The following is a 25275-nucleotide window of genomic DNA, read 5'->3' as shown; positions in this document are numbered from 1 at the left end:
AGCCTTTGGGGGGACATCACATACCCAAACCATGACACATGATAGCATATCAAAAGAAAGCTCGAATAGCTACATTACTTTTAGACAAATTAAACTTCAGAGCAAGAAAAATGATCAGCAATATAAAGAGGCGTTACATAGTAACCAAGATGTCAGTTCCCCAGGATTTGGCAGTCCTTAATTTGTGTGCACACGCCAGCAGAGTGTCACAGTATGTGAGGCAAAGGCTGATCTGCAAGGAGGGATGGAGGGACCCAGTGTCACAGTTGGCAGCCTCAGCACCCTCTGTCACAAATGGAAGAGCAGGCAGGCAGAAAATCACTGAGGACGTAGCTGGATTCAGCAGCACCCCCAGGCAGCTTGAGCTGATCGTCACTTATGGAGTGATTAGCCCAACAACAGCAGAACACACATTCTTCTCTAGCTCTCATAAACATTTACTAAGACAGCCCACATTCTGGGCCATAGAGCACACCTTAACAAATTTGAAATCATGCAAAGTGTGCTCACAAATCACAATAGAATTAAATGAGATATCAGTAATATGGGGATTGGTAGGAAATCCCCAAATATTTGGAGATCGAGTAACACATTTCTGATTAACAGTCATGGGTCAAAGGAGAAGTGTCAAGAGAAATTTTAAAACTACGTTAATTAAATGAAAATGCAGCCTATTAAGATTCATGGACTATTGGCAATAACTATGCTGAGAGGGGAATTTATAGTATCAAATGCATATATTAGAAAATACGAAATATCTAAAAATCAGTAATCTAACCTTCAACCTTGGGAAAGCTGAGGAAGAAAAATTAATTCCAAAGTAAGCAAAAGAAAAATAATAAAAATCAGAGCAGAAATCAACAAAATTAAAAATAGAGAAATTGATAAAACCAAAATTAGTTCTTCAAAAAAATCAATAAAATGGATAAACTACTAGTCACACTAACCAAAAAGAAAAAGACACAAATTATTAATATCAGAAATTAGTGAGGAACCATCACTACCGATCCCACAGACATTAAGAACACAGTAAAGGAATGTCAAGAACAAGTCTGTGCCTTTAAATTTAACAAGCGAGAGGACCAACTCCTTGAAAGACACATCTGTGAAAACTCATACAAGAAGGACTAGGTCATCTGAATAGGACTGTAGCTATTCATGGAAATAGTCACTAATAACCTGAAAAAGAAGACAGCAGACCCAGATGAATTTTCTAGTCCATCTGTCGAGCACTGGAGGAGGAGCACACCGGCTCTCCATAGGCCACCCCACTTCTCCATTCTGTCAGGCCAACCTGCATCACCACCCTGTTACCAAAACCAGAGGAGACTCCGTGAAGGAGAACGTAAGCTGTCCCTCTCGCTTGTACAATGCAAGTGTTCTCAACAGAATACTAGCAAATTGAACCCAGGAAGTATAAGAAGAATTATATAATGCGATTGGGATTCAGTCCAGGTATCCCAGACTGGTTCAGCATTTGAAAGTCAACTAATGTGACCCATCATATCAGCAGATTGAGGAGAAAGATTATGTGATCACTTGGTAGATACAGAAAAAGCATTCGATAGAAACCAGCACCCATTCATGATGAAAACCTTCAGTAAACTAGCAATTGATTTAAAACTCGATTTAAAAGAGAGGGAGGAAACTTCTCCAAAAGCAAGCAGACTACAGGTAGCATCAACATTGATGAGACGTTAGTAGATGGAAAATTTGAGGAAGAGATCAGGAACAGGCTCGGATGTCCCCTCTCAACCACTTCAGCTTCTTACTGGAAATCTTAGCGAATGCAATAAGATTAAAAAAAAAAAAAAAAAAAAAAACGAAGAAATAAAGGAGTATTTGGGGGTGGGGTAGGAGAGAGAATTGCCTTTGTTCTCATATGGCATGATTATCTACGTGGAGAATCCTAAAAAGCCAACACCACCTGAGAAAGCTGGTAATCATAAGCAATCATAGCAAGGTTGCAGGATACACGGTTAAGATGGTTTACTGCTTTCCTGCAGTTAACAGGTGGAATTTGTAATTAAAAGAACAAACTGTTTGCATGAGCACACACTAAAAGTAGCACTTAGGAATAAATGTAACAAAATATGATTCAAAACAAGATCTCAGTGAGGAGAACTATGACCCTCTGATGAGAGATGGAAGGGCTGGGTAAATGGCGCTATGCCCTGTTCACACGGGCCTGAGTGTGTGCATGGCCCCATCGTCTATAAGTGTACCGAATTCCAAAGTGAAGACAGGAGGAGGAGGCCTCTGGGGCCCTGGGCCACAGGGGCACAGCATTACGGAAGGGCAGACCCACCTGCCTCCCCGCCGTGAGGCTGCTTGCTTGCCAGAGCCTGAATCCACCAGGCCTTCCTCCTGGACTTGCAGCCTCCGGAACTGTGAGGAGCCAGCAGTTCACAAGCCCTCCGGTCTGTGGTGTCTTGTTGTAGCACCTGAACAGGCTCAGACCAGTGGGAAGAGAACGTTCTCAGGCCGTCAGTTCTTCCCGACTTGACCTACCGCTAAAGCACGAGCGACTGCGTGTGTGGGCTGATGATCACACACCACCCCTGCCCTCTCTCTTCCCCTCCTCAGAGGAAAGCAGAAGCGTTTCGGTTCTCTTCCAAAGCACAGTGACTTCCTGCAACCACGTTAAGCACGTGGACCCGGTGGCCTGCACCGCTTTGCCCAGCCGCATCCTGGCATGGTGCCCACCCCACGCATCTGTCTTGAGAGGGTGGTGAGGCCTCCAGAGGCTCTTGGTGCTCCCAGTGTTGCTGGGAGGAGCCCGTGCCAGGCATGCCTGCAGTGTCACAGGTGCAGGGGTCATTAGAAGTGCAGCTCTGGTTAAGTGGGCAGTCCCTGTTCATGGGTGCAGAATCCCACATCCAGAGAGTTCCTGTGTGTTCTGCTCACTGCACTGGCCCAGACTCTCCCTGTCTGAGCTGCTTGGGTCAGAGACCTGTGCAGGCCATGCTGCAGCTCGCCTCCTCAGAACTGGCTCTGCTTTTGTCCCACCCTGAGTGGGCCCAGAGTGGGCCCCGCCCATCGTCCACACCCTTCACTCTGCTCCTGCTGCCCACCCTGCCATGGGGTAGTTGGTGTTCCAGGAGCTGCAGGTCTTAGCTGTGACTCCCCTCGTAAGCTGGCAGCACAGCTTGCCTTATGTGCCAAAGTTGGGGTCCAAGAATCTGTTTGACAACCAGGAGTGTCACCCTGAGAACGCTTGCTCTTGACCTTGGGGTGCCATCTGTGCTGGGTCCTGACCTGCCCTGACCCACAGCAGCCTCTGGACCACGTGTTGCTTGTGCCTCTAGCTGTCTTGCAAAGACTGGCAGCCGTCTGCCCTGAGCCTCTGCGTTTGAAACCATTTGAAGAATGGAGTCAGGTACTTAGAGTCACATCCCACTGAGAACGCGGGAATGTGTGAGAGAACCCAGGCCAACCCCATCCATAGGCACATCAGCCCAGCGAGGTGTTGGGGAGCCATGTCCCTAGGGACTCCAGGGGGTCTGGGCGGCAGCTGGCCAGGCAGGTGTATCCCTCCCTCCACCTCACATGAAAACTCTTCCCTGGAATATGAGTGATGGGGCGTGTGCGAGGAGGAAATCGATGTTATTAAGTAAATTCATGTGGAGGTCTGCGTGAACGGTGATTCCACAGCCCTCTTCAATATATTCACAGCTTTAAAAGAGGGTGCCAATTAGCCCCTGTAAATCTGCAGGCTGGGAGCTCTTAGGGGATAATGAAGTGGAGTGTCAGATTCCAGGTCGTGGAGCAGGAATTTATGAGCCACAGGATGTCCAGAGCAGCTGCGGAGGGTTAGCCCCTTGTCTGTTCCTGCCTGTGGCTTGCCTAGCTCCCCAGGGCTGCGCAGTGGGGTGCAGCCCCTGAGTAGCACACAGCTATTGGGATGGGGCGCAGCGCTGGGGTCATTCACATCGTTCTTCTGATCTTTCCAGCTAAGAAGTATAGGAAAGTCACTGGCAAGGAGATCTACTCGGATACCCTGGAGAGCACCCCCATGCTGGAAAAGGAGAAGTTCCCGCAGGACTACTTCCCTGAGGTACTGGCTGGGCACCAGTGGTTGGCTTTCTCAACAGTGCATTTGTTTCTCAGAGTGGACAAAACAGAAATGAAACGTGGTTACCAGCTGGTGGCCACAGCTTGCCTTTGCCTTCCTCCAAGGTTCTGTCTTTCCGGGAGATTCTAAGGCACATGGGTTGATCTGGGCGTCCTAGACATGCGTGGGGGGAACCTGCAGAGTCCAGCAGTAGATGACTGGTGAAACCTCTGGACATCATTTTCAGGGAAAAGAACCCTCCCCCAGCATGCAGGAAAGTTACCCAGCCCCCTGGGAAGCATGGAGGTCTGTCTGAATGGCAGCTACAACCTGGGCCGAGTCTGGGGGTCACTGTGTGCCAGGATACGTGGGGATGTGCACGTGGCTCGCCTCTCACCTTCCCAGGGCCTGGGGCTGGGGCCAGGTCCTGCACAGACAAGGCCTTGGCCCACACAGCAGGTAGGAGTACCACAGCCAGGTGGGGCCGCCAGCACTGGGCCTGCCGCACCGTGATGTGCCCAGGGTTGGGGATTCGAACCCCAGGAATCGGCTGACTACTTCACTGCCCAGACCATGCGGTTGTAACGCACTCTGTCTTGGGGACTTTGAGCCTTCTCCTTCCGTGCGTGGCTGTTGTTTATATGCAGCTGTTTGGATTCTGCATTTGGTCACTTGGTGACCCTTCCTGAGAGCTGGCATCTTTGCAGCTCTCTGAGCTCAGGCAGCTCACCTGCTGATCACCGGATGTGGCCTTCCCTGTATCATCTGTCATGTCACAGTGGGTTTTGGACCCAGTGGCCAGAGTGTTTCCAGTGCTGAAGCAGAACTGAGCTTCTTCCCTGGATGCCTGCTCCCCACGGCCTGCCCACTCTTGCTGTGATGTGGGGCCACACCAGGCTTGTCTGTTCAGCCCAGGGAGGCCTCTCTGCAGTTCCTTCTCCAGGAGGGGCTGCCCAATGTGCTGGGCGCGCCGTCCTGCAGAGCAAATGTTGAGCAAGGCCACAACTTTGTCAACTTGCTTTATAACCGTGCCTGAGTGGAGAGATTGCAGTACCTCGTGAGGGATGGGCCCTCTTGTCACCTGGCGTCTCGGCTTCCTCATCCATCCTCGCAGGCCAAGGACACGGTGTCAGCAGCCAGCCTCCTGTGTTCAGCTGGTGCAGGCTGCCCCTGGCTCCACTTCTTTGCCCCTCTCCACCCAGGGTCTAGGGTTCAGGGAGGAGGGCAGGAAAACATGGGACCTTCTGTGTGTCTGTACAACATTCCTGTGGGCAGAGCTGGTGGGACTGCAGTGACCTCAGAGCTTCTGTGGGACAAGAGGCCAGTTACAGCTGAGTTCAGGCCTGTGACCACCCCATACTGGCCCTCAATAAGGTGGATGCCTCTTTGGGGCTAACCCTGACCCAGAGTAGACTTGAGGGGTACAGGGGGAAATAGTGTCTTCTGGGAAGCCAGGGCTGGGCCAGGGCCAGGCGGGGCAGGCTGGATGGACTGATAGGGGTCAGTGCTGGACATCGGGCACAAGCAATAGTGTAGTGATGGTTCTGGGGAAGGCATCAGCATTTGAGTATCTTTCTTTGCAACTTTGTCTTTTAACTGCTAAAACTGGTTCAAATGTTGAAAAGAGTGGCAAATCTACAGCAGATGCCACGGGCCCCGTGGCATCAGAGCTGGCGAGTGCCTGTGCCCTGGCCTGCTCCCCATAGCTATAGGCTGACCCGAGAGCCTTGTGCCCATGTCTGCACCCTGTGTTCGGCTCCTGTGAGTGTCACTGAGCTGCGTGCTTCTCACGCTCTCCGTGTATTGTGTCCTGGGTGAGTGGTGTTCCGTGCAGGGCTCTGGGGGGTGTGGCCTCGCTGAGTCCTTAACTTCCTCATGATTCCAGAGCCTGGGTCAGAAGGTCCTCTTGTTGCACATCCTGTTCCTTCCTGGAGGGTTGCAGATGCAGCTTGGCCTCGCGGAGTGCCACAGTGCTCTTAGTGAACAGGGGAAGGCGAGAAGCTGGGCAGCAGGCAGAGTGGCCAGACAGGAATGGCTCTTTCTGCAGCACCTCGAGAGTCCCTCTGTGCCCTAGGCCCCAGGCTCTCAGCAGGGCTCCTTCCAAAGGCCTCCTTGCTTACCCACCCCACAGCCTTGGCAATACAGGAGCCAGGCCAGTGAGGTCCGCGGGCCTCTGCTGTGTTCTGCCACCTCTTAGACAAAAGGTGTCCCCACTCCACCCTGTGGTCAGTGCTGTGTGCCCTGTGTTGGTGGGGAGAGATGTGGTTCCCCTCCCACAGGGAAGGAGCCTACCTGGGTCCAGGCCTTCCTGAACTCTGTGGGTCTCTTGCTCGGGGGCCTTGCTGTCCTGTCCCCCACAGGGAACAGAGGGTGTTTCTGGGAGAACGAGCTCCTAGGAAGGCAGGGCTGGGGGTGGCTTTGAGTGGGCCTGGCCTGGACTTCAAGAACAGCTGTTGCTGTCCACAGCCTGGGGTTAACTGACAGCAGTCCCTGGCTGGGACTGATGCTCATCTCCGTAGGGACCTTGGCCCTCTTGGGGCTGTCGTCAGGGAAGCTGCCTCGGGACCCTGTGCGTCTACCCTTATGGCCTGTGCTGTACCAGCAGGTGCATGTTTCTTCTCATCCTGTCAATTAATAGAAGGGACATCTCATTTTAAAAATCACGACCTCTAACATCATATCTGAAGCGTGATACTTTTTAATGTGTAGGACTTCACAAAGTGAGCTGTGTTCTGGGGGCAGGATCCTGGGGCGCCCTGAGCAGGAGCGTTACCTTGGCCAGTCTTGGCAGCCTTACTGGGCTTGTCTCTCCCACACCTGCTGCCAGGCCCTGCACTGTGTTCAGGCGCATTTTGGGGGAGGGAATTAGTTTAAGACTGATTTCTCTTTCTTTTATTGCCATCACTTAAGGATAATCTAAATGTAATTACCTTGATAGAAGCATAATGCAATTCTAAATAATTACAGCCCACTGCATCTAAAACTAACAAAACTTTCTCTGTTGATTTATGGGTGCTTTTGGCTCGGCATGAATTTCAGATGATGCCTCTGGGAGCAACACTCCAGATAATGTGAGGCCATTTTTAAAAAGCAGATTTGTGTAGTCGATCGGGGTGAATCATTTTTTTCCTCTTGCCCGTTGTGAGAAATTGGTTGTTACCATAGATCATAGGCCCTGCCGCAAGCTCTGGTGAGAGATGAATTCATTCCACTAATGCTCCAAGCAGGCCTTTCACGGCAGGGCTGCAAGGCGATAACCTCCCCCGGCCCCTCTTTTTCCTCTGCTGCGATTTATGCTGTCTTTTAGTAGATGAAACCGCCGGTATTCGCAATCCGTCTGCTGGCTCAAGGAGCCCTGTTAACAGCGACTTGAGCAGAGGCCACACGTGGAGAGTGGGAGGCATGGGCACAGCACGGATTTCCCCTAAGCTGCAACGGCCCCTCCAAGAGCGGAGAAGCCTCCTCAGTTTGAGAGTGTGGCCTCCCCAGGACTGTGAGGTCCCTGTCTGGACCTGGGAGTCCACAGCCGAAGGGTTCAGAGGGTGGTCAGTGGCCAGAAAGTTCTAGAATGTGACCAGGAGGAAAGAGACCCATCAGACATTTGAGGGGCCTCCACCCCACCCATTCCGGCTATTTCACCTGCCATAGCACAGGCGACCCTGTGTGCATCTGGGGACTTCCAGGAGCCCCTTAGCCCCGGAGATTCTGTTGTAGGACGCAGGGTTCCTGTCCCTGTGCTTCCCATCATGCGCCCTGAGCACAGCCACGTCCGTGTGTCATGTGTGTGCTCGTGAGTGCCCATGTCTTTGTTGGGGAGGTCACACTGAGGGCCTGTGTCTTTGGGGAGGTCACACTGAGGGCCTCTGTCAGGAAGTGCCTGTACCCACGATGACCTGGGGTGTGGGCGCCTTGGCCCCTCCCCACCTTGACCCTGAGCGCTCAAGCTGGGCCATAAATGGGAAGGGAAGGGACCTCAGCAGAATTAGGGAGGTGGCTTCTAGCTCTGTTCCTGTCTCTAAGGAGCTGGTGGTCCTGGACAGGTCGGGCCCTGCTTTCCTCTCTGTTGACCATCTTCTCGTTGCAGAATGGTGCATGGGACACTGAGTGAGGGTGAGGCTGTCTTTCTTGTGGTCCCTGGAAAACAGCACTGTGCCCAGCCCAGGCCCAGGGCCGTGTGGGCGGCCCGGGCCACAGGCCTGAGTGTCAGTGTCATGCACCCTGTCATCTTTCATGCTACAATGTTGTTTAGAAATGCAGTTTGACTCAAACAGTAATTGATGTTGGTGTGGATGTGGGGAAAAGGCACACTCATACATTGCTGGTGGAGTTGCAAATTGGTGTGGCCACTCTGGAAAGCAGTGTAGAGAATCTCAGAAAACTTGGAATGGACCCAGTTATCCTACTCCTCAGTTTATACCCAAAGGACTTAAAATCAGCTTACTACAGTGACGCAGCCACATCAATGTTTATAGCAGCGCAATTCACGATAGCTAGATTGTGTAACCAACCTAGATGCCCTTCAACAGATGAATGGATAAAGAAACTGTGGTATGTATACATAATGGAATATTATTCAACATAAAGAAGAAGAATATTATGGCATTTGCAGATAAATGAATATCATGCTAAGTAAAATAAGACAATCCCAAAAAACCAAAGGCTGAATGTTTTTCCTGATAAGTGGATATTATATAATGGGGGTGGTGAGGTGGGGAGTGAGAGAAGAATGGAGGAACTTTAGATTACATAGAGGGAAATGAGAGGGAGGCGGGTATGAAAGATGGTGGAATGAGACGGACATCATTACCCTATGTACATGTACGATTACACGAATGGTGTGAATCTACATCGTGTACAACCATAGAAATGAAATGATGTACCCCATTTGTGTACAATGAATCAAAATGCAGTCTGTAAAAAATTAAAAAGAAAAAAAGAAATGCAGTTTGAACAACTTGTGATTATAGTGATGAGCATATCTCAAAAGGAACATGTTTTCTGCAGATACCTCTTCAAAACTTTTGGTTATAACAAAATTACACTTAATCTGCAGTTTAGTTACAAATGTCTTCAGAATTCTAACATTGCAGTTATTACTAATCTATAGTATATAAAAAGTAACACTTTGTCTCCTATCATATGTATTCAGCCTACTAATAATCAGTATTGAAAATAATGCTCCATTGTTATGTAGTTATACATTCAAACAGGACACACGTGTGCATGTACACTCAAGTCACACATATGTACATACCTTCACTTAGACAAAGCGGAAAACTGAGGGGAACAATAATTTTTGGTCCAACAATGTGTAAGTATGTTCCATTCGTAATGGCAGTAAGGCCGCTGGTGCCACAGTGAGTTCCAGGAAGAGGCAGGGTTGGACTCAGCGTGGGGCCCAGTGCACCCCAGGACCTGGAGGAGCTATCACTGGCCATCTGCAGCCCACTGGCCCCACTGCTTCCATGGACGAGCCCTCTGAAGTGGTGGGTGATGGCCTGATGGCCACTCATCTCTGGCACACACTGCCCCAGGGCTGCCCCAGCTCTGTGTGCTCTTGTAACCTGTGCACCCTTGGGCTCTGTATTCTCTGGGGACAAGTGAAGGCCTCTGCCTTGTGGAACCACGTGCTGGCCGGAGAGCAGCATGCGTGCTTGGTGAGTGAATTGCAGAGGTGCTGGGTGTGTGACACATGGCAGTGTTTGAGCTTGGAAGAGGCGGCCGGATGGTGGGCCACTGGAAAAGCTCATGTCAGACATGATGGTCCACTTTGGCGGAGCCTGGCGTCCTGGGGGAGAGAAAGCAGGGGCCCCAGAAGCCAGGAGAGCCCCTCTGATGCCTGATTGAGAGGGAGCCCTGGTGGTGACAGGTTCAAGACCAGCTCTCACAGCAAGGGAGACCTAGGCAAGTCCTGCATGGTAGAACCTGGGAGGCCCTGTCCTTCATACCCACCTAGCTGCACCCCAGTGACACAGGCAGAGAGAAGGAGGCAAGGGGAAGAGGGGAAGGGAAGCCCCCTTGTGTCCTGGTAAGGGGGTGCAGATCGATACTGTGAGGACCCTCCCCATCTCACAGTGTTCGCAGGGGCCTGAGGCCGCCCATCTGGGTCCCATCCTCACTGAGCAGAAACTGGGCCCTGGCCCAAGGAGCATGGATGCTGACCTGAGCAGGCAGTAGGTGGAGATCTGTGGCTGCTGCTGGTTATCAGCTTCCTAGGAAAGCATGGGTGGAATTCAGACCTGAAAAAGATGGAGGAAGCAGAGTTTGTCGGGGCACAGGGTATGTGAGGAGAGGGTTTACCGTGGGCGTAGGGCGTCCTGGGCACCAAGAGCATCCTGATAGCTAGCTTGCCCTCCCGAGGTTGGCGCTCTCCGCGGAGTGACCTCTGCACACCAGCTCTCCTCCCAGCTTGGATCCATCCATTGTGGCCATGCTCTTGTGGGCACATGGCCTTGGGAGAGCTGCCCGCTGACTCTGAAGGCCTGGTCTGACTTGGGGCAGGTGAGCCCCACATCCCTGCAGCGCCACTCCATCCAGCAGTCAGACCGCTTGTCAGGTGATACCTTGTCCAGTGTCCGGGGGCTTCTGCACAGCCGTTGTCATCCTGCAGGCACGTGGCCTGCCGGGACAGAGCCAGCATACCTGCAAGCAGAGCAGGAGGGGTCGGTCTAATGGTGTGTCCAGGTGGGACCAGCGTGTGGGAGCCCTGCCATACCTTCTGCTTGATTCTTCTGTGTACCTGGAACTGCTCTGAAAATTAAAATCTGTTACTTAGAATGTCTTCCCAGGCCTGGAATGTCAGAGGTGAGGAGCAAGACTGGCGCTGGAGAGGGAAAGACCAGAGCCGCCCTGGGCCCTCAGTGTCGCCCGGGAGTGGGACCTCCCAGGCTCCGTCCGTCCCTTTGTGGCACGGCCAGGGTACTGCAGGGTCAAGTGGTGCGTGAGGTGGTGTGTGTGTGGAGTAAACTTACTCCACCTGAAATAAATGGGGTTGGATAAACTGACAAAGACCTGAAAATAAGGATGTTAGAATGCTCAAGAGACACATGATAAAGTTTATTAAGTAAGATGTTATTCAACTAAAGCATAAATAAGAACAAGGGACATGAAAACCAGTCTATAGAAACAGTCATTAAAAGGAACAGAATAGGTTATAAATCAGAGAGAATTAATTAATAAATCGGAAAATGTTATTAAGGAGTTCATTAGAGCATAGTCAAGAGATAGGATTTTTGCTTGGTTTTTCATGTTTTATTTCTTTTTCCATACCTTTTATGGATGTATTATAATTGTACGTAATGGTGGGATTTATTGTTAAATGTTTGAACATGCACACGCTAAAATCATGTGATCTGGCCAGTATCACCCCCAGTGCTGCCCTTTTCCTCCCTCCCTCCTGACCCCGATGCCTCTCCTCCACGCCCCTGACCTTCCTCTAGTTCTCATGAGGTTCACCCTGCACCCGTACTCCCCTTTTTCCTCTTTGACTTCCACATGAGGAAACATTGAGATGGGCTTGTCTCGCTTAACACAGTGCCCTCCGATTCCATCCATTTTCTTTCGAATAACATAATTTCATTCTTCTTCTTGGCTGAATAAAACTTCATTATCATGGTTCAGATATGAAGTGCCCTCACAAGTTCACGTGTGAGACGATGTGAGAGCATGCAGAGGTGACAGGAGTGGGTCACTAGGGGCGTGAACCTGACCAGTGACGGATCCACTGGCGGGTGAACTGGCAGTGCCTGCAGCATGCAGGGATGGAGGAGGTGTCCCTGGCGCTGTGCCTTTGGGGTTTGTATTTTGTCCCTCGCGAGTGGGGCTCTCTGCTTCCTGGCTGCCATGTTCTGAGCTGCTTACTGCCATGATGTTCTGCCCCACCTCAAGTCCAAGTTAGTAGTGAACCTCTAAGCCAACATGAGCTTTTCTCCTCTAAATTGTTCTCGTCAGGTCTTTGGGTCAGAATGATGGCAAGCTGACTAAAACATCCCTTGTGAGGATGCATACCATGTTTTCTTTATCCATTCGTTTGTTGATGGCCACCTAGGCTGGTCCCAGTTTGACTGTTGTGAATAGTGTAGCTATAAACATGGCTATGTATCATGTTTTTTACCTTTTTTTTTTTTTATTTTATTATTTGGTACCAGGAATTGAGCAAACTCAGGGGCACTTAACCACCGAGTCACATTCCGGCTGTTTTTATTTTGAGACAGGGTCTCCCTAAGTTGCTGAGGCTGTCTTTGAACTTGTGATCCTCCTGCCTCAGCCTCTTGAACCTCTGGGATTTCAGGTGGGCACCCCTGCGCCCAGATGTTTTTTATTTTCATAGAAAGGCGCAGTGAAAAGACATGATAGCCCCACCAAGTAGCTCAACTGTTTGTCCAGAAGAAATTCCAGAGAGTAACAGAGGGGAGCAGTGTTGGGAAAAGTAAGGGGGAGCTTTTCCCAAAAAAAGAATTGTGTTTTCAGGCTCAGCATCTCCAGGATTCAGAGAAGGGCATGTAAGAATTGGTCCATACCCAGGTACTTGAGGACACTGGGGACAAAAAACCCAAACAAATCCTTAAAAACTGCCAGAAAGAAGACATGCCCCAGGGCGGACAGCTAGAGCTGCTGAAGCGTGGCTCTCCAGCAAGGGGCAAGGGAGGCAGACGGGCAACGGTCCAGCACCTGGAGTCCCCAGCACACAAGTAGCTGGAGGCTGGGTAGAAACATCCCTGGGCATGAGCAGGAGCATGTGGGTCAGGGAGAGGAGCCCCTGGCCCTGATATCCCAGCACCCAGAGCCCATCGTGGTGGTGGGCAGCAGGATGGAGGCTTGCAGCGGGTGACTGGGGGTGTGGGTGCTGGTGAGGTTGAGCACGGGGAAGAGTAGGCTCTGTGTGTGGAGGCCAGCATGCCCTCAAGGGCATCAACTTGGGCTGAGTACTGGCAGTAGGAACTGAGCTGCCCCTGAAGACGGAACAGGAGTGGGAGGAGTGATACCATGTGTTTGGACAGCTCTGGTCCAAGGGAGCACGGTGACCAGGGGAAGCTGAAGAAGTGGGGACTGGGCCGAGAGAGGTGGGGTCAACCACAAAAACTGTTCCTATTAGATGAGGAAGTTAAGTGCCTTCCACGAAATTCCTTGTAGCCCGTTTCTCAGGACGCTTCTTTGAGTCAGGGAACGTGATTCGCCATCAGTTAGCCGAGTCCGTGTGGTCACCTGCCCTGGATGGCCAGACATGATGGAGGAGGCAGGCTGCACCTTCCCTCTGGTGCCAGGTGCTGCAGGCTCATTTCCCAGCCCAGCCCCGAGGCAGGGCAGGTGCACCCTACTGCCTCCACGCCACTGCTCTGGCACCTGCTGAGGGCTCCTCCGATGGCAGGATCCTGCCTCCAGTGCTGCCTATGATGCGAGGCAGCCTGGGTCTGGTGACTGTTAGACCTCGCCTGAGAGGCTGTCCCGTCTTCGGTCGCACACTGAGTGAGCAGCAGTCTGTGGGGCCCCCAGGCCCAGAACCTTCTGTAGCCCCACAGACCTGCTGCACAGCCAGCTGCTGTGCACTTTGCCTCCCTGCATGAGTGTGGGCACCAGTCAGGCAGTGATGCTGGGGAGGGCTGCCCAGGCACAGGGACTGTGGCATAGGGGTGGGCAGGCACCCTGCCCAGCCTCTGCCCTACCCCACCACTTCCTGCTTTGGGCCAACCTGAGGATGGTGAGGGAGACCAGCAAGTGTCCTCTCAGTTTCAGGGAGGGGGAGGATGTGTGACCGAAGCTCACCTTGGTCCTTGTTTCACCCCTGCCCCATTAGCAGGTATCATAGGGACATCTTGGGCTGGTGGTTTGGAAACAGCAGGATTCACTTCTCAGGCTCTCCACCCGGGGACCTGTTTTAGTCAGCCTTTCTCACTGCTGTGACTAAGGGACCCAACCAGCCCAAATGTAGAGGGGAAGAGGCTTATTCAGGGCTCACGGTTTCAGAGGTCTCTATCCTAGACAGCAGGCTCCATTCCTTGTGGCTCAAGGTGAGGCTGAATATCATGGCGGAGTGTGTGGAAGAGAGAAGCAGCTGACATGGAAAGCAGGAAGTAGAGAGAGACTCCATTCTCCAGATATAAAATATATACCTCATACCTTTTCCTCCAGCAACACCCCACCTGCCTCCAGTTACCACTCAGTTAATCCCATCAGGGTTAAGTTGACTAGGTTGAGACTCTCATAACTCAGTCATATCTCCTCCAAAGCTTCTTGCATTCTCTCACTTGTGAGCTTTTGGGGGGCGTCTCACATACAGACAGACCCCCGATGTAACACACTGGCAGAAGGGCCCAAGACCCAGATGCTGGCAGATTCAGTGTCTGGTGAGGACTGTGTCCTCTTGGGACCAATGCTGCCCCATGGGGCAGAGGGAAAGGAAGGTACAAAAGGGCCCAGACTCCCTTTGGCAAGCCCTTCTGAAAGTGCGCCAGCATCAGGGAGGAGGGGCCCTGGTGGCCTGGCTCCTCAGAGCCCCTGCAGTACCAGTGCACTGGCAGTAGAATCTCAGCATGGACCTGGGGACACATTCAGACTGTAGCTCCTCCTTGGGGCCTCCCCGCATGGGACAGTGCCAGGCCCATGCTGTGCCTGGGGGTGGCTTGCCTCATGCCTGCCCATCCAGGCTCCTTGCTGCTGCTGTCTCAGGCGGGCTGGCTGGCTCCTGGCCCCGGGACCCCTCTCTGGTGCAGCCCAGTGGAGTGTCTCAGTGCGGACAGTGCGGTGCCCTCCTGCACTGCTCACTGCCTGACCTTTGTTTTTCAGTGCAAATGGTCAAGAAAAGGCTTCATCCGGACGAGGTGGTGCGTTGCTGACTGGTATGTTCCTGGGCACAGGACCGCCGAGTACTCCCGCCTTCTGCTGTGTTCTGCATGTCATCAAAGACACTGTGGTCTTGCCTGACCTCCACAGGCGCTCCTTGACCTTTTCTGTTTGTGGGTGACGCACACGATGCAGAGCTTTGCCATGTCCTGTGTGTCAGAGTTCAGGTCTTGGCACAGATGAAGACACAGCCAGGTCCTCAGAGCCTCCAGTGGCCCTCAGGCTGCAGCCTGTGCTGCAGGACCTGAGCACAGCCAGGCCTGAGTTGTCTCTGACCACCTTCCTTCAGAGTACCTCCCCACAGTGCCTGGTCTCCCTGTCCTTCCCAGGGCAGTGGTGGAGTCCCACCTGAGGTTTTACCTTCCCTCCTGAGAGGTCTGAACCCTCACTGCCTGAGGGTCTGTTGCTGTAGAGCAGACCATCTGCTCAAAGCTTCAGAGTCAGCCATTGCCTGGACTGTGGCTTCTGTTGCTCTACTGGGGTCCCATCAGGGTCCTGTGGGCTGTGGGCTGCTCCTCTGAGCTTGCCCAGTAGTGGTGGGATGGAGAGGGAGACAGAAGAACCCAAGGAGGAGCTGCAGTCCCTCGTGACTTAATGCAAGAGGAGGCTAGCCACCACTGCTACCTTTCATCCTTGGTCTCAGGGTCTACCCCTGGCACAGTGTGGGAAGGACACCGCAGGCATGCACACCGCAGGGGTGGCCATTGGGCTGGCAGAGGAGAGCACAGACCTGCAAGGCTCTCCTTTGTGGCTTTTGCTATGAAGGGGACAGGCTCCCGTGCTAGTGTCCTACAGAGGACTGCACGTGGCAGGGAGTGCCACCTGCTGAGGTGGGCACATCCATGCCAGCTGGGGATCTGAGGCGTCTCTAGGGTGTGGGAGCGGCTGCCCCAGGTCAGCTTCCAGCCTCACCAAGACCTTGCGTATGGAGGGGTCCATTGAGGCTGCCGAAGGTCTTAGGCTGTTTGCTCAGTCTAGCTACCTGCCAGTGTCCATCTGGCCATCTCCCATTGTGGGTCCCTGATGGTGATGCAGTGGGAGCTGAGGACAAGAGAGGAGCCCCCTCCTCCCTGCTCAGCATACAGCTGTGGTAGCTTCTGAAGTTCTGCACAGGTCCTTTCCTTAAAGACAGCCTTTGCTTGGGCTGGCCCAAGTGCCTGCATTTGTGAGGGTTATTGGAGACTTGACGAGAGGTCTCACATCCTCTGGCCTCAGAAGCTGATGCTCCAGGTGAGCCTGGTGTGGCTGAGGACAGGTGGAGGGGGGGGCTAGTGGCTCCCCCACAGAAGAGGCAGGCACCGATGCTTGCTCTCCAGGTTCAGGGAGGGTAGCCTTGCTCAGGGCAGCTGAGGACACTGGCTCGTGGTCACCTGGTCTTTCTCTCTTTCACAGTGCCTTCGACTTGGTGAACATCCATCTTTTCCATGATGCATCCAACTTAGTAGCCTGGGAGACAAGCCCTTCCGTGTACTCGGGCATCCGGCACAAGGCCCTGGGCTACGTGCTTGACAGGTAGGTGCTGCTGTGCCCTGTCCACTTTGGAACATGGCGTGGTGTTCCTTTTTTCCTATTTGGCAGTGGCCCTTGGAATGCCAACCATCAAGGCTGTGGGAGCCCTGTCCCCACCCCTGGCTTGAGCAGGCCCTCCCCATAACATCTGTTCCCTTCTGCATTTGTGGGAAAGATAGGAAAACAGCACTGTGAAGACCCGTGGCAGGACACGAGTTCTGACGGGTGACGTTGTGCCTCTAAATCACGACAGCTGATTCTTCTGGGCTCAGAGCAGATGCTTCTTGGGGTTTCTGGCAGGGCAGTGTCTTCCCCAGGTTTGGCCCTGTCTGGTGGTTCCTGTCTGCTGTGCTCGGGTCTGTACTCTTAGAGCAGTGCCCAGCTACGTAGGATCTGCCTGGGGGCCTTGCTGCATGCCCTGCACAGGGCTGCTCCACCTGGCTCTGCCCTTCTGCCATCTAACAGGTCAGGCCTCGCTTCCTGAGGAGGGGAAGGTGGCCTCAGTGACCAAGCCAGGGGGCTGCCCTCCTTCTACCTGGGCTTCCAGCTGCCCTGGCTCCTACCTGGGTGCTCCAGGCTCTGAATCTTGCCAGGTGACCTTTGATGGGGTCAGAGCTGATGTGCAGATGGACCATTTACTAAGGTTCAGCCCAGGCAGCCAAGACTGTGTTTACTCTCTGCATACTCTTGTGGCCCTCATCCTGGAACACTCTTCTCCCAGCTTCTGCATGGCCAGTGGTCAGCCTGAGCTTGCCACAGAACCTCCCGTAGGCCTAAGACAGGCACTCGCCTGAGAGGTCTCTTCTTTCACTGGGAGCCCCACAGTTTCCCAAGGGACCCCCACCCCACATCCAGCCCAGCATGAGGAGCACAGCATTGTGGGCTCTGAGTCAGCCCCTTCCCATCTGATGCTGGCCTCCCTCCAGCTCCTGCCCAGGCCTCCCCATTCCCAGGGCCCAGCCTCCCTCCAGCTCCTGCCCAGGCCTCCCCATTCCCAGGGCCTAGCCTCCCTCCAGCTCCTGCCCAGGCCTCCCCATTCAGGGCCCAGCCTACCTTCTCCAGCACTGCCCAGGCCTCCCCATTCAGGGCCCAGCCTCCCTCTAGCTCCTGCCCAGGTCTCCCCATTCCCAGGGCCCAGCCTCCCTCCTTCAGCACCTGCCCAGGCCTCCCAGTTTCCAGGGCCCAGCCTCCCTCCTCCAGCACCTGCCCAGTCCCTTTTCTTCAAAACACCATCACAGGGCACTTCCTGTTCATGCTCCTGGGAGAATGTGAGGCCTGTGAGCATGGTGTCATGCTCAGCAGAAGGATCATGCTGTCCCAGGCCACTGCCCTTGCCTGGGATGATCACACAGCTAGCTACTCGTGACTCCGTGGACAGAGGCACTGGCCAGGGTGTGCCAAGGGCTGGACTCAGGAAGGAAAGCCAGGACAGGGCGCCAGATGTGCTGAGCTCTGGGAGGCTTCTTGGGAGGCTTCTGACTGAGGGAAGGACAGTGGGCCAGTGGAGGCTGCTGGAGGGCCCGTCCCTGCACGCTCGTGGTGCACGTCCAGCACTGTCTGATTCTTGAGGGCAGAGCCGGGAGAGTCCATGAGAGGAAAGCCTGAGTCTGGGCATACTCCTCCCCGTCAAGCAGGAACTGTGACCTGAGGGCATGTCCTGAGGAGTCCCTGGAGTCAGGTGGGTCACAAGGAACAACCGCCCAGGGAGGACCCTGCACAGGCATCTGAGCTGGAGCATGCCTTCTCACTGCCCTCCATGACCATAGCGTGTGCCTGTGAACTAGGTGTGTGAGTGTGCAAGTGTGCTGTGACTCAGCCGTGTGTCCTGAGGAGAGTGGGGAGCCTAGGGCCACCTGGGCCTCTCTTCCTTCCACCTCCTATCCCTGGTTGGCCATTAACCAGGCATGTGGCCACCACTTTGCCTCTGGGACATTCTCCCTGCCTGGGAGAAGTAGCCTAGGCCCCTGTAGTCCAGTCCCTTTTCTTGTCTGACCACTTCTAACCCCATCCTCAGTATGAGGGCTTCAGGGCTGTTGGTGTCTTCCAGGAGAAACCATGGGTGTGGGATGTGTGTCTGGATGCCTCTGCTGTCATTGCCGGGTACATAGCGTGCCCTAGCAGAGGCTGGCCCCTGCGCATGGGGGCAGGCCTAACCTGAAGGCTGAGCTCTTGCTTTCCTGTTGTGAGGTGTGGCAGTGGCAAGTGGCCGTGGGTGCAGGGGCTTTGTCCTGTGGCCACATCCTCATCCAGTCCTCTCTCTGGACTGTCTGCTGCACTTCATGCACCTGCTCTGGAGTGCCTTCTGTTGTGGCCCCAAGTGGCCACCTGTGCAGAAGCCCCACTGCAGCTACTGCCCACCTGCTCCTGGATTGGAAAACGGGCCAGGGCTGCCCTGAACAAGGCCCAGCCTTGGAGGATGGCACCAGACTGGTGCCCTGAGGTAGGGCTCGTGTCTGTGCAGGCTCGGGGTTGCCTTAGTCCCGGGCAGGTGACAGTCCTTCCCACCCGCAGTCCCCAGTGGCTGAGGACTGGCGATACCCTGTGTACTTGTCCGCTGGGCTCCCTCTCTGGACAGGAAGCAGCTGTCCTGCGGTGGGAGCCATGTCCACAGCACTCAGGTGTGGCTTTCCCTGCCTGATCAGTTCTTTGCTTCATGGCACCAGGTTTTTCAGGGACCTCCCAGGGAGCCTAGGAGCCGAGAGATCTGTTGTCCGTTCAGTCTTGGTGATCGTGGTCAGGTTGCCAGTGTGGCAAGGCATTAAAATGTGTCCTTGCCCCATGCTGCCATGCCTCCGTGGCCCCCAGAAAAGCAGCCTGGGGGTTCGGGGCCACTTTTCTTCATCTTCCCACGAACAGCTTCTGTGGCGAACGCAGCCAGCCGCAGATCCGGACCTCCCGTGCAGGGTCGGGCCATGGGCACAAAGGGGTGCTCTGTGGAGCAGTGAATGATGGGTCGCCTTCCATTGGGCTGCTGACCTCTTGGCAGCCACCAGCAGACTGCATTCTGCTGTGCTGATTGGGGAGGACAATGCCGCTCCGGCCCTTTGAATGGACATTGCCACCAACAGCGCCGCATTCACAGCAGCACTGGGAACTGCTGTGAGCATTGTCTGCCCTCTCTGCTGAGCTGCAGGAGGCAGCGAGAGTCCATGGGGAGGCCGCCTGCTCCTGAACAGGTCCTTCTGTGTAGCTCCTGGAACTCCATCTCCAACGGAGCCTCAGAAGCAGGTGGCAGTAGACTAAGAGCCCGTGAGCTGTGTACCCCCAGCTCAAGAATTGGGGGAGGATGCTCTGTGAAAACTGACTTTTCTCTCAATCTGAGATTATTCCAAAATAAACAGGTCATTAAAGAAACGAAACAAAGACAGGTGCTTTGAGTCCAACTCTTCCTTCCTGCAACCCTTGCAACCAGTGGCTTGGGCACATGGACCAGTCTGTCACACACAGGGTGCCACCTGGCAGGAGGGCAGGGTGCCTGACTTGCCCAGGGCCTGGGAGGATCTGCCCCTCATTTCAGCTTGTGATTAGCCTTTGCCTTTGGATGGGGTTGATGTTTGAGGCTTCAGAAGATACCACTCAAATGTTGATCAAAAATAGCCTGTGGGTTTCTTAGGATTCTTCTTTTCTTTTTTCTTCTCTTCTTTTCTTTTATTTTGGAGGTGTAGGGATTGAACCCAGTACATTGGGCATGATACCACTGAGCCACATGCCTGGCCCAGCATTTCTTATCAGAGATAATTATCTATTTTTGTGTAATTTATGATTTCTTTCCTTGCCTCCCTTGTTATCAAAAGTTAGGACAGCAAATCCCTGATCCGTGAGGAGAGGTCTGGCATGTTCAGCTGGTCTGAGGGGTGCTGGGGAGTCCAGGGCTGGAGGAGACCCTCATGCCACTCTAGTGCCCACACTAGTCCTGCCCACACTAGTCCTTGCTGCAGACTGGTCCCCCTCCCGATGCGAGGTCAGCTCTGGTAGGCACTCTCCTTCTGAGATGCTAACCCCAGACGTGTCCTGAAGTCTTCCGAGCACTGGGACAAGAAGCGAGGTCCTCTGCAAGTGACAGCGCTCTTCTCTGTCTACTCTGAAATGCAGCCTCCCTGGGCAGCAGACATTTCCACATTACAACTGTGAAATCTTGGCATAAAGCGCCCCTCTGTCCCCCCATTATTTTCTCACAAACATAGTCCATTGTCACAGTGCTGAAGTTAATTTGATCAACATTGGGACATTTAACTTTTATGTCCAGTCAAAAGAGTTGTTTCATGCTCATTTTGGGCATTCAGAGGAAATGATTGCCAGAAAAATAATGTCCCTCTGAACAATTTGGAGCAATTAGTTTCCCAGGGAGAGGCGATGTGACGCGGGCGGCCACACAGCTCCCTTTGTCGCGGTGTGGACGGTCATCAGTCAGCTGTCAGCCTGCTCAAAGACCCCGCCAAGCGAGCGCTTCTCTGCAGGCCGTTCCCAGAGCTTGCCTCGCTCCAGAGAGCAGGAGGGAGCCCGCGCCTCAGGCACGGCTGCTCTAGGCTGAGGCATCCAGCCATTCGGGGCTTGCCTGGCAGCCAGTGCAGTTCCATGCCACCCAGTCGGGCTTCCTCAAGACCTGCTGGCTCCAGGACACCTGCCGTCCCTCTGGGCTTACCCTGCCCAGCACAGAACCCTGCAGCATCCCAAGGTCCTCCATGTTCCCAGCTGTTTCCTACACGTTGCCCAGGACCTTCCAGCGTCTCCACAGCACCTCCTGCGGTGGGCCCGGTGGGGCCATGTTGAGCCCAGCGGCAGTCCTGGGCTCCCGTCTTGGGTGGCTGATGAAATCTGTCGTTTGTCCTTTGCCCTACTGGTCTGGCCTCCAGGAAGGCAGTGAAGGCCATGGTGCCAGGAGCCGCCCACCTCCCTGGGCAGAGTGGCGTGTGTGTCCTGCACGTCTCCTGTTGGTGAAGAGCGGGCGGTGGATGCCTCTAATGCCCCTGCGCCCTTTGCCCTCTGCCTGCCTTTCCCCCTGCACCGTGGCGCTCGGGCCTGTCACTCTGCACATTTCTGCGCGAGGCAGGAGCACGTGCATGTCCACTTCTGTGCTGGTGTGGAGACAGGCGTCCACCTTCCATCACGCGTGGGGTCGTGTGTTTGCACGTGGGGTGTCTACAGTGGTGATTCAGCCTTATCTGAGTGACATCCTGCTGTGCACTGTGACAGGCATCTCTGGCTTCACATCAGCTGCTTCTTCGCAACTCTCTGCTTTCCTTGAGACTCCTTGGGGGGAAGGTTCTCAGTATTTTGCCAAAAGTTGCTGACCACCCAGCCACACCCAGCCAGTGTGGGAAGGCCAGGCAGTTTCCAGTTCCCGGAAGCCAGTGAGGCTTCCCATCCCAGCCCAAGCTGGTGGATCCAGGGCTGCTCTGCTCCCCAGGATCTCAGCTCTGGGTCCTCTGCCAGTTACCTGGGGATGAAGCACCGAGGAGCCAAGCCACTCCTGTCACACCCCGGGGTGCTCTGGGTATCCAAGCAACTGGACTGGCTGATGTCCCTGCCTTTGTGATGGACAGGCTGCCCTCACCTCTGCCTCCATAGTCTGCGGTGCCCAGGAGTGCCCAAGGGCAGAGCCACATTCAGGACACGCCTCCTGCGAGGGCTGAGTGGGGGCCAGGTAGTGGAGAGCTTCAAACGGGCATTGCGTTTGTTCCGTTGGGATGAGTTTATTTAGAGTGGCTTGGACACGTCTGTGCCAGGCGGCCAGTCAGATGAGGGAAGAGCAGGAGGCTTCCAAGTGCTTACATTACTCTAAAGGTTTGGGGTAGTTTGGGTCATTCATGGTGCCAGTGTTTTGCTGTTTCAGATTGGCCAGCAAGCGTGACTTCTCCCACAGCTAGAAGCACACTGCAGGCGACTTCTAATGGAGCGCAGGCAGCGCACTCCAAAGCACAGTGCCAAAGACCTCGCATCCCCTGATTCAAAACAGGAAGGAAAGAAGAAGCAGCTTCCTGGCCTGTGGGGAGCCCTGGGCGCACATGCTTCCCACTGCAGTTCGGGGGTGAACGGGCTGGGTGTGTGCAGGCTGGCTCCTGGGCCTCAGCAGGACTCTGCAGCCCTCTCTGACCGTAGAGACCACTGGGGTGCCGAGACACCGGCTGCCCGCTCAGGGCTCCTGTTTCCGTGCTAGGGGAGTCACCATGCTGGAGGCCTTGGGCGTTCTGCATCTTCTCCAGTCCTCCATGTCGGGATGCAGCGTCTCCCAGACGCAGGGGGACAGAGCTCTGACCACGCAGAGGGCTGGCACCTCCCCAGAGACGCTGTCACATCCTGGAATCAGCTGTCAAGGCAGGAGACACTATTTCCAGGCCTAAGAAATTGATTTTTATGGCTCTTCTTGTGATTCTCTTCTGAATCAGGCTCATGATATTGATGTGGGCCCACTTTTTAATCATAATAGCTACTGACAAGGTAATTAATTTTAAAACAACTCTTTTTTTTCTCCTGGTCCAAATGGCACTATATTGAAATTAACAGTGAGTGCGTGAGGCCGGGGCCTGGCACTCAGGCGATTGCTGGGCTGGTGACAGCCCCTTCATCTTGCCGCGTGCTCCAGGAGCTGCAGAGGTGGTGCTCTGTTAATTGGCTCAGGCCATTACCCAGGTTTTTTGGTTTTTTTTTTTTTTTTTAGCCCAGATGCTTCTGCTGTAGGCACTGGCCCAGGCCATCTCTGCGCTTCCCCTTAGAGGCCTCTGCCTCCTGCCGTCAGAGCTCAGCACTGTCCACTGAGCTCAGCTGGCTGGGAGACCCAGCTCTGAAGCGTGCACACTAGTGCCCCCACACACGCAGGGGTCGCTCTGGTGGCTGTCCTGCAGCCTTGCCGGGTCAGCTCCCACTTGCCTTGCACCACCCTGGCCTGAGGGCACAGCCCAGTGCAGAGGCTCACCTCGACCTCCTGGGGCAGTTGTAGCAGCTCCCTGAACACTCGCTGATTGCAGAGCTTTCTGTGAGAAAAGAAAGTCCCTTAGAGTGAAGAAGTGTTCTAAGCGTGTTTGAGTGCGGAAATGGGCACAATGGCAGTGGTCACAGAGTCCTGCTTTGCCTGTGGACTCTTTGAGAGCTCCTGTGAGCAGGGCAGGTGCACACGCCCACCCAGCACCCCGTGGGTGGGGTGCCCTTGCCTCTGCAGTCGTGCATGAAGTTGAGTCAGACTTTTCATCCTCAGCATCAAGTGAGCCTAGTGTAAAGAGAAATCGGTAGCAAACCCTTGTCTCTTAGTCCAGGAGTGTTCCTGGCATTTGGTCCTGGGTGTCTGAGGGATGAGCTCTCCTGCTCTGGGGCCAGACAACTGCCAGCAACCCCAGAGGCAGCGCAGACATGTGGCTGTGCAGAGTGCTGCTGCTGGAGAGTACCTGTGGGAGACTCGGGCCTCAGCTCTCTCTGAAACAGGACCCGGGAGCCCGAGAGGGAAGAGGCCCTGCAGGAGGAGGGCCGTCTTCCAGGCCAGTGGGCCTCAGCCCTGAGCCGGGTGCCCAGCAACTCCCTCCTGCTGTGCTCTGCTGCAGTCTCTCATGCAGCGAGCCTTCTCAGGCAGGGCTCTGCACACCAGAGGCCACTGCCGCCCACCCCTGCGCCTTGCCATAGGTTACCAGCCCTGGGCTTGTCACCTGCAGTCCCTCTGCCAAGCCACACAGAAGCCACAGTGGAAAGGGGTGGGAGTATCGGAAGGAGAAGACCAGGTATGTCCCACTCTGCACCAGCTGTATGCAAGGCCCAGAGCAGGATGCCTAGGTGTGAGCATGTCTGGGGCCCAGGGCTGCATGACCTGAGTGTCTCCCTGTCAGGAGAGCTCGCCAGCAGCCTCAGGCCGGAGGGACACTCATGCAAGCCTGAAAGTAAAAACAAGATATTGGAAACTGACAGGACCGGATTTCTGAGGCTGGGGCAGCAGGGTGGGTAGGGCACAGGTCAGTCAAAAGCTGGCCGCCTGTGAGCAGGAAGAGGGCCCAGCCCCTTGTTCTACAGACAAGTCTGTGTGGGCAGGCTCCCTCTGTCTCTCCAGGACCCCTGGTGGGACGCTGTGCCACGGGGAAAGGCCTTATCCTCAGCTAGCTGTCCTTCCCCACAGCAGAAGTCGCTCAGGTGCTGGGAACAGGTGACAACCGAGGCTGGCTTCTCTGCTGCCGTGGTCCTGGGGTGAATTGGCAGCAGCATGAGTAGAAGTGGGGACTCTGAAGCCTGTCTCCCCTTTGCTCATGGGGCAGGGTCTCACAGCACATAGCTCTTCCCTCTTCCTGGTGGGCATCAGTGCGGACGCCCTGGTCCAGGTGTCCTGGTGGGCTCCGACCTTGGGAGAGTGACCCAGGTCCTCTGGGGCCTAGGCTTTCCCTCTTAGAGATGTTTACCAGCAGAACAGCGTTTCTTCTAAAGATGGTCCATACTTTCCTACTGAGCGGCCCAGTCACATCAGGTGGTCTTGTTCCCCTCACCTGCGGTGAGGAGGAGGGGCGGGGCTGGAGGAGGAGGCCAAGCAGCCTCCAGCCCTCAGCCCTGGCTAGACTCCCCCTGCCAGCACAGTGTCTGTTCCTCCACAGAAAGGCTGAGTTTTAAAAAGTAGATAAAATCACTGGCTACTTATGTTTCTAATAGTAACCGGTTAAAATATGACCTTTCTCTTTAATTAACATTTAAGTTGAAAGCAGTTCCAATTAAAAAGGAAGATAAGACTTTTTGTGAAATTTGGCAAGAAGAGAATCAAAAGTGCTAAGATGATTAAAGAATCAAGCTGGGTGTGGTGGCGCATACCTATAATCTCAGTGCCTCAGGCTGAGGCAGGAGGATCACAAGTTCAAAGCCAGCCTCCGCAACTCAGCAAGACCCTGTCTCAAAATGAAAATGAAAAGGGC

At 54.2% G+C, this 25275-nt stretch overlaps 1 protein-coding gene and 1 long non-coding RNA gene across 4 annotated transcripts in view; both read left to right on the top strand.

Annotated features, from left to right (window-relative positions):
• INPP5A (inositol polyphosphate-5-phosphatase A) overlaps nucleotides 1-25275 on the top strand; it is a 171275-nt gene that overhangs the window by 105217 nt on the left and 40783 nt on the right. For all 3 annotated transcript variants that reach the window (XM_079138734.1, XM_079138735.1, XM_079138736.1), the window contains exons 6-8: nucleotides 3954-4057; nucleotides 14837-14889; nucleotides 16286-16405. In XM_079138734.1, coding sequence (XP_078994860.1) covers nucleotides 3954-4057; nucleotides 14837-14889; nucleotides 16286-16405 — 277 coding nt within the window. The remainder of the gene's footprint in view (nucleotides 1-3953; nucleotides 4058-14836; nucleotides 14890-16285; nucleotides 16406-25275) is intronic.
• Nucleotides 8431-12436, top strand: LOC306660474. Its single transcript, XR_013763640.1, has 2 exons — nucleotides 8431-12105; nucleotides 12136-12436. It is a non-coding gene; the product is annotated as an uncharacterized lncRNA (long non-coding RNA).

This window comes from Sciurus vulgaris (assembly GCF_902686455.1).
Source record: "Sciurus vulgaris genome assembly, chromosome: 4".
NCBI classification, from domain to species: Eukaryota; Metazoa; Chordata; class Mammalia; order Rodentia; family Sciuridae; genus Sciurus; species Sciurus vulgaris.
Note: the sequence above shows the minus strand (reverse complement) of the source record. Positions and strands in the feature narration are given on the sequence as shown.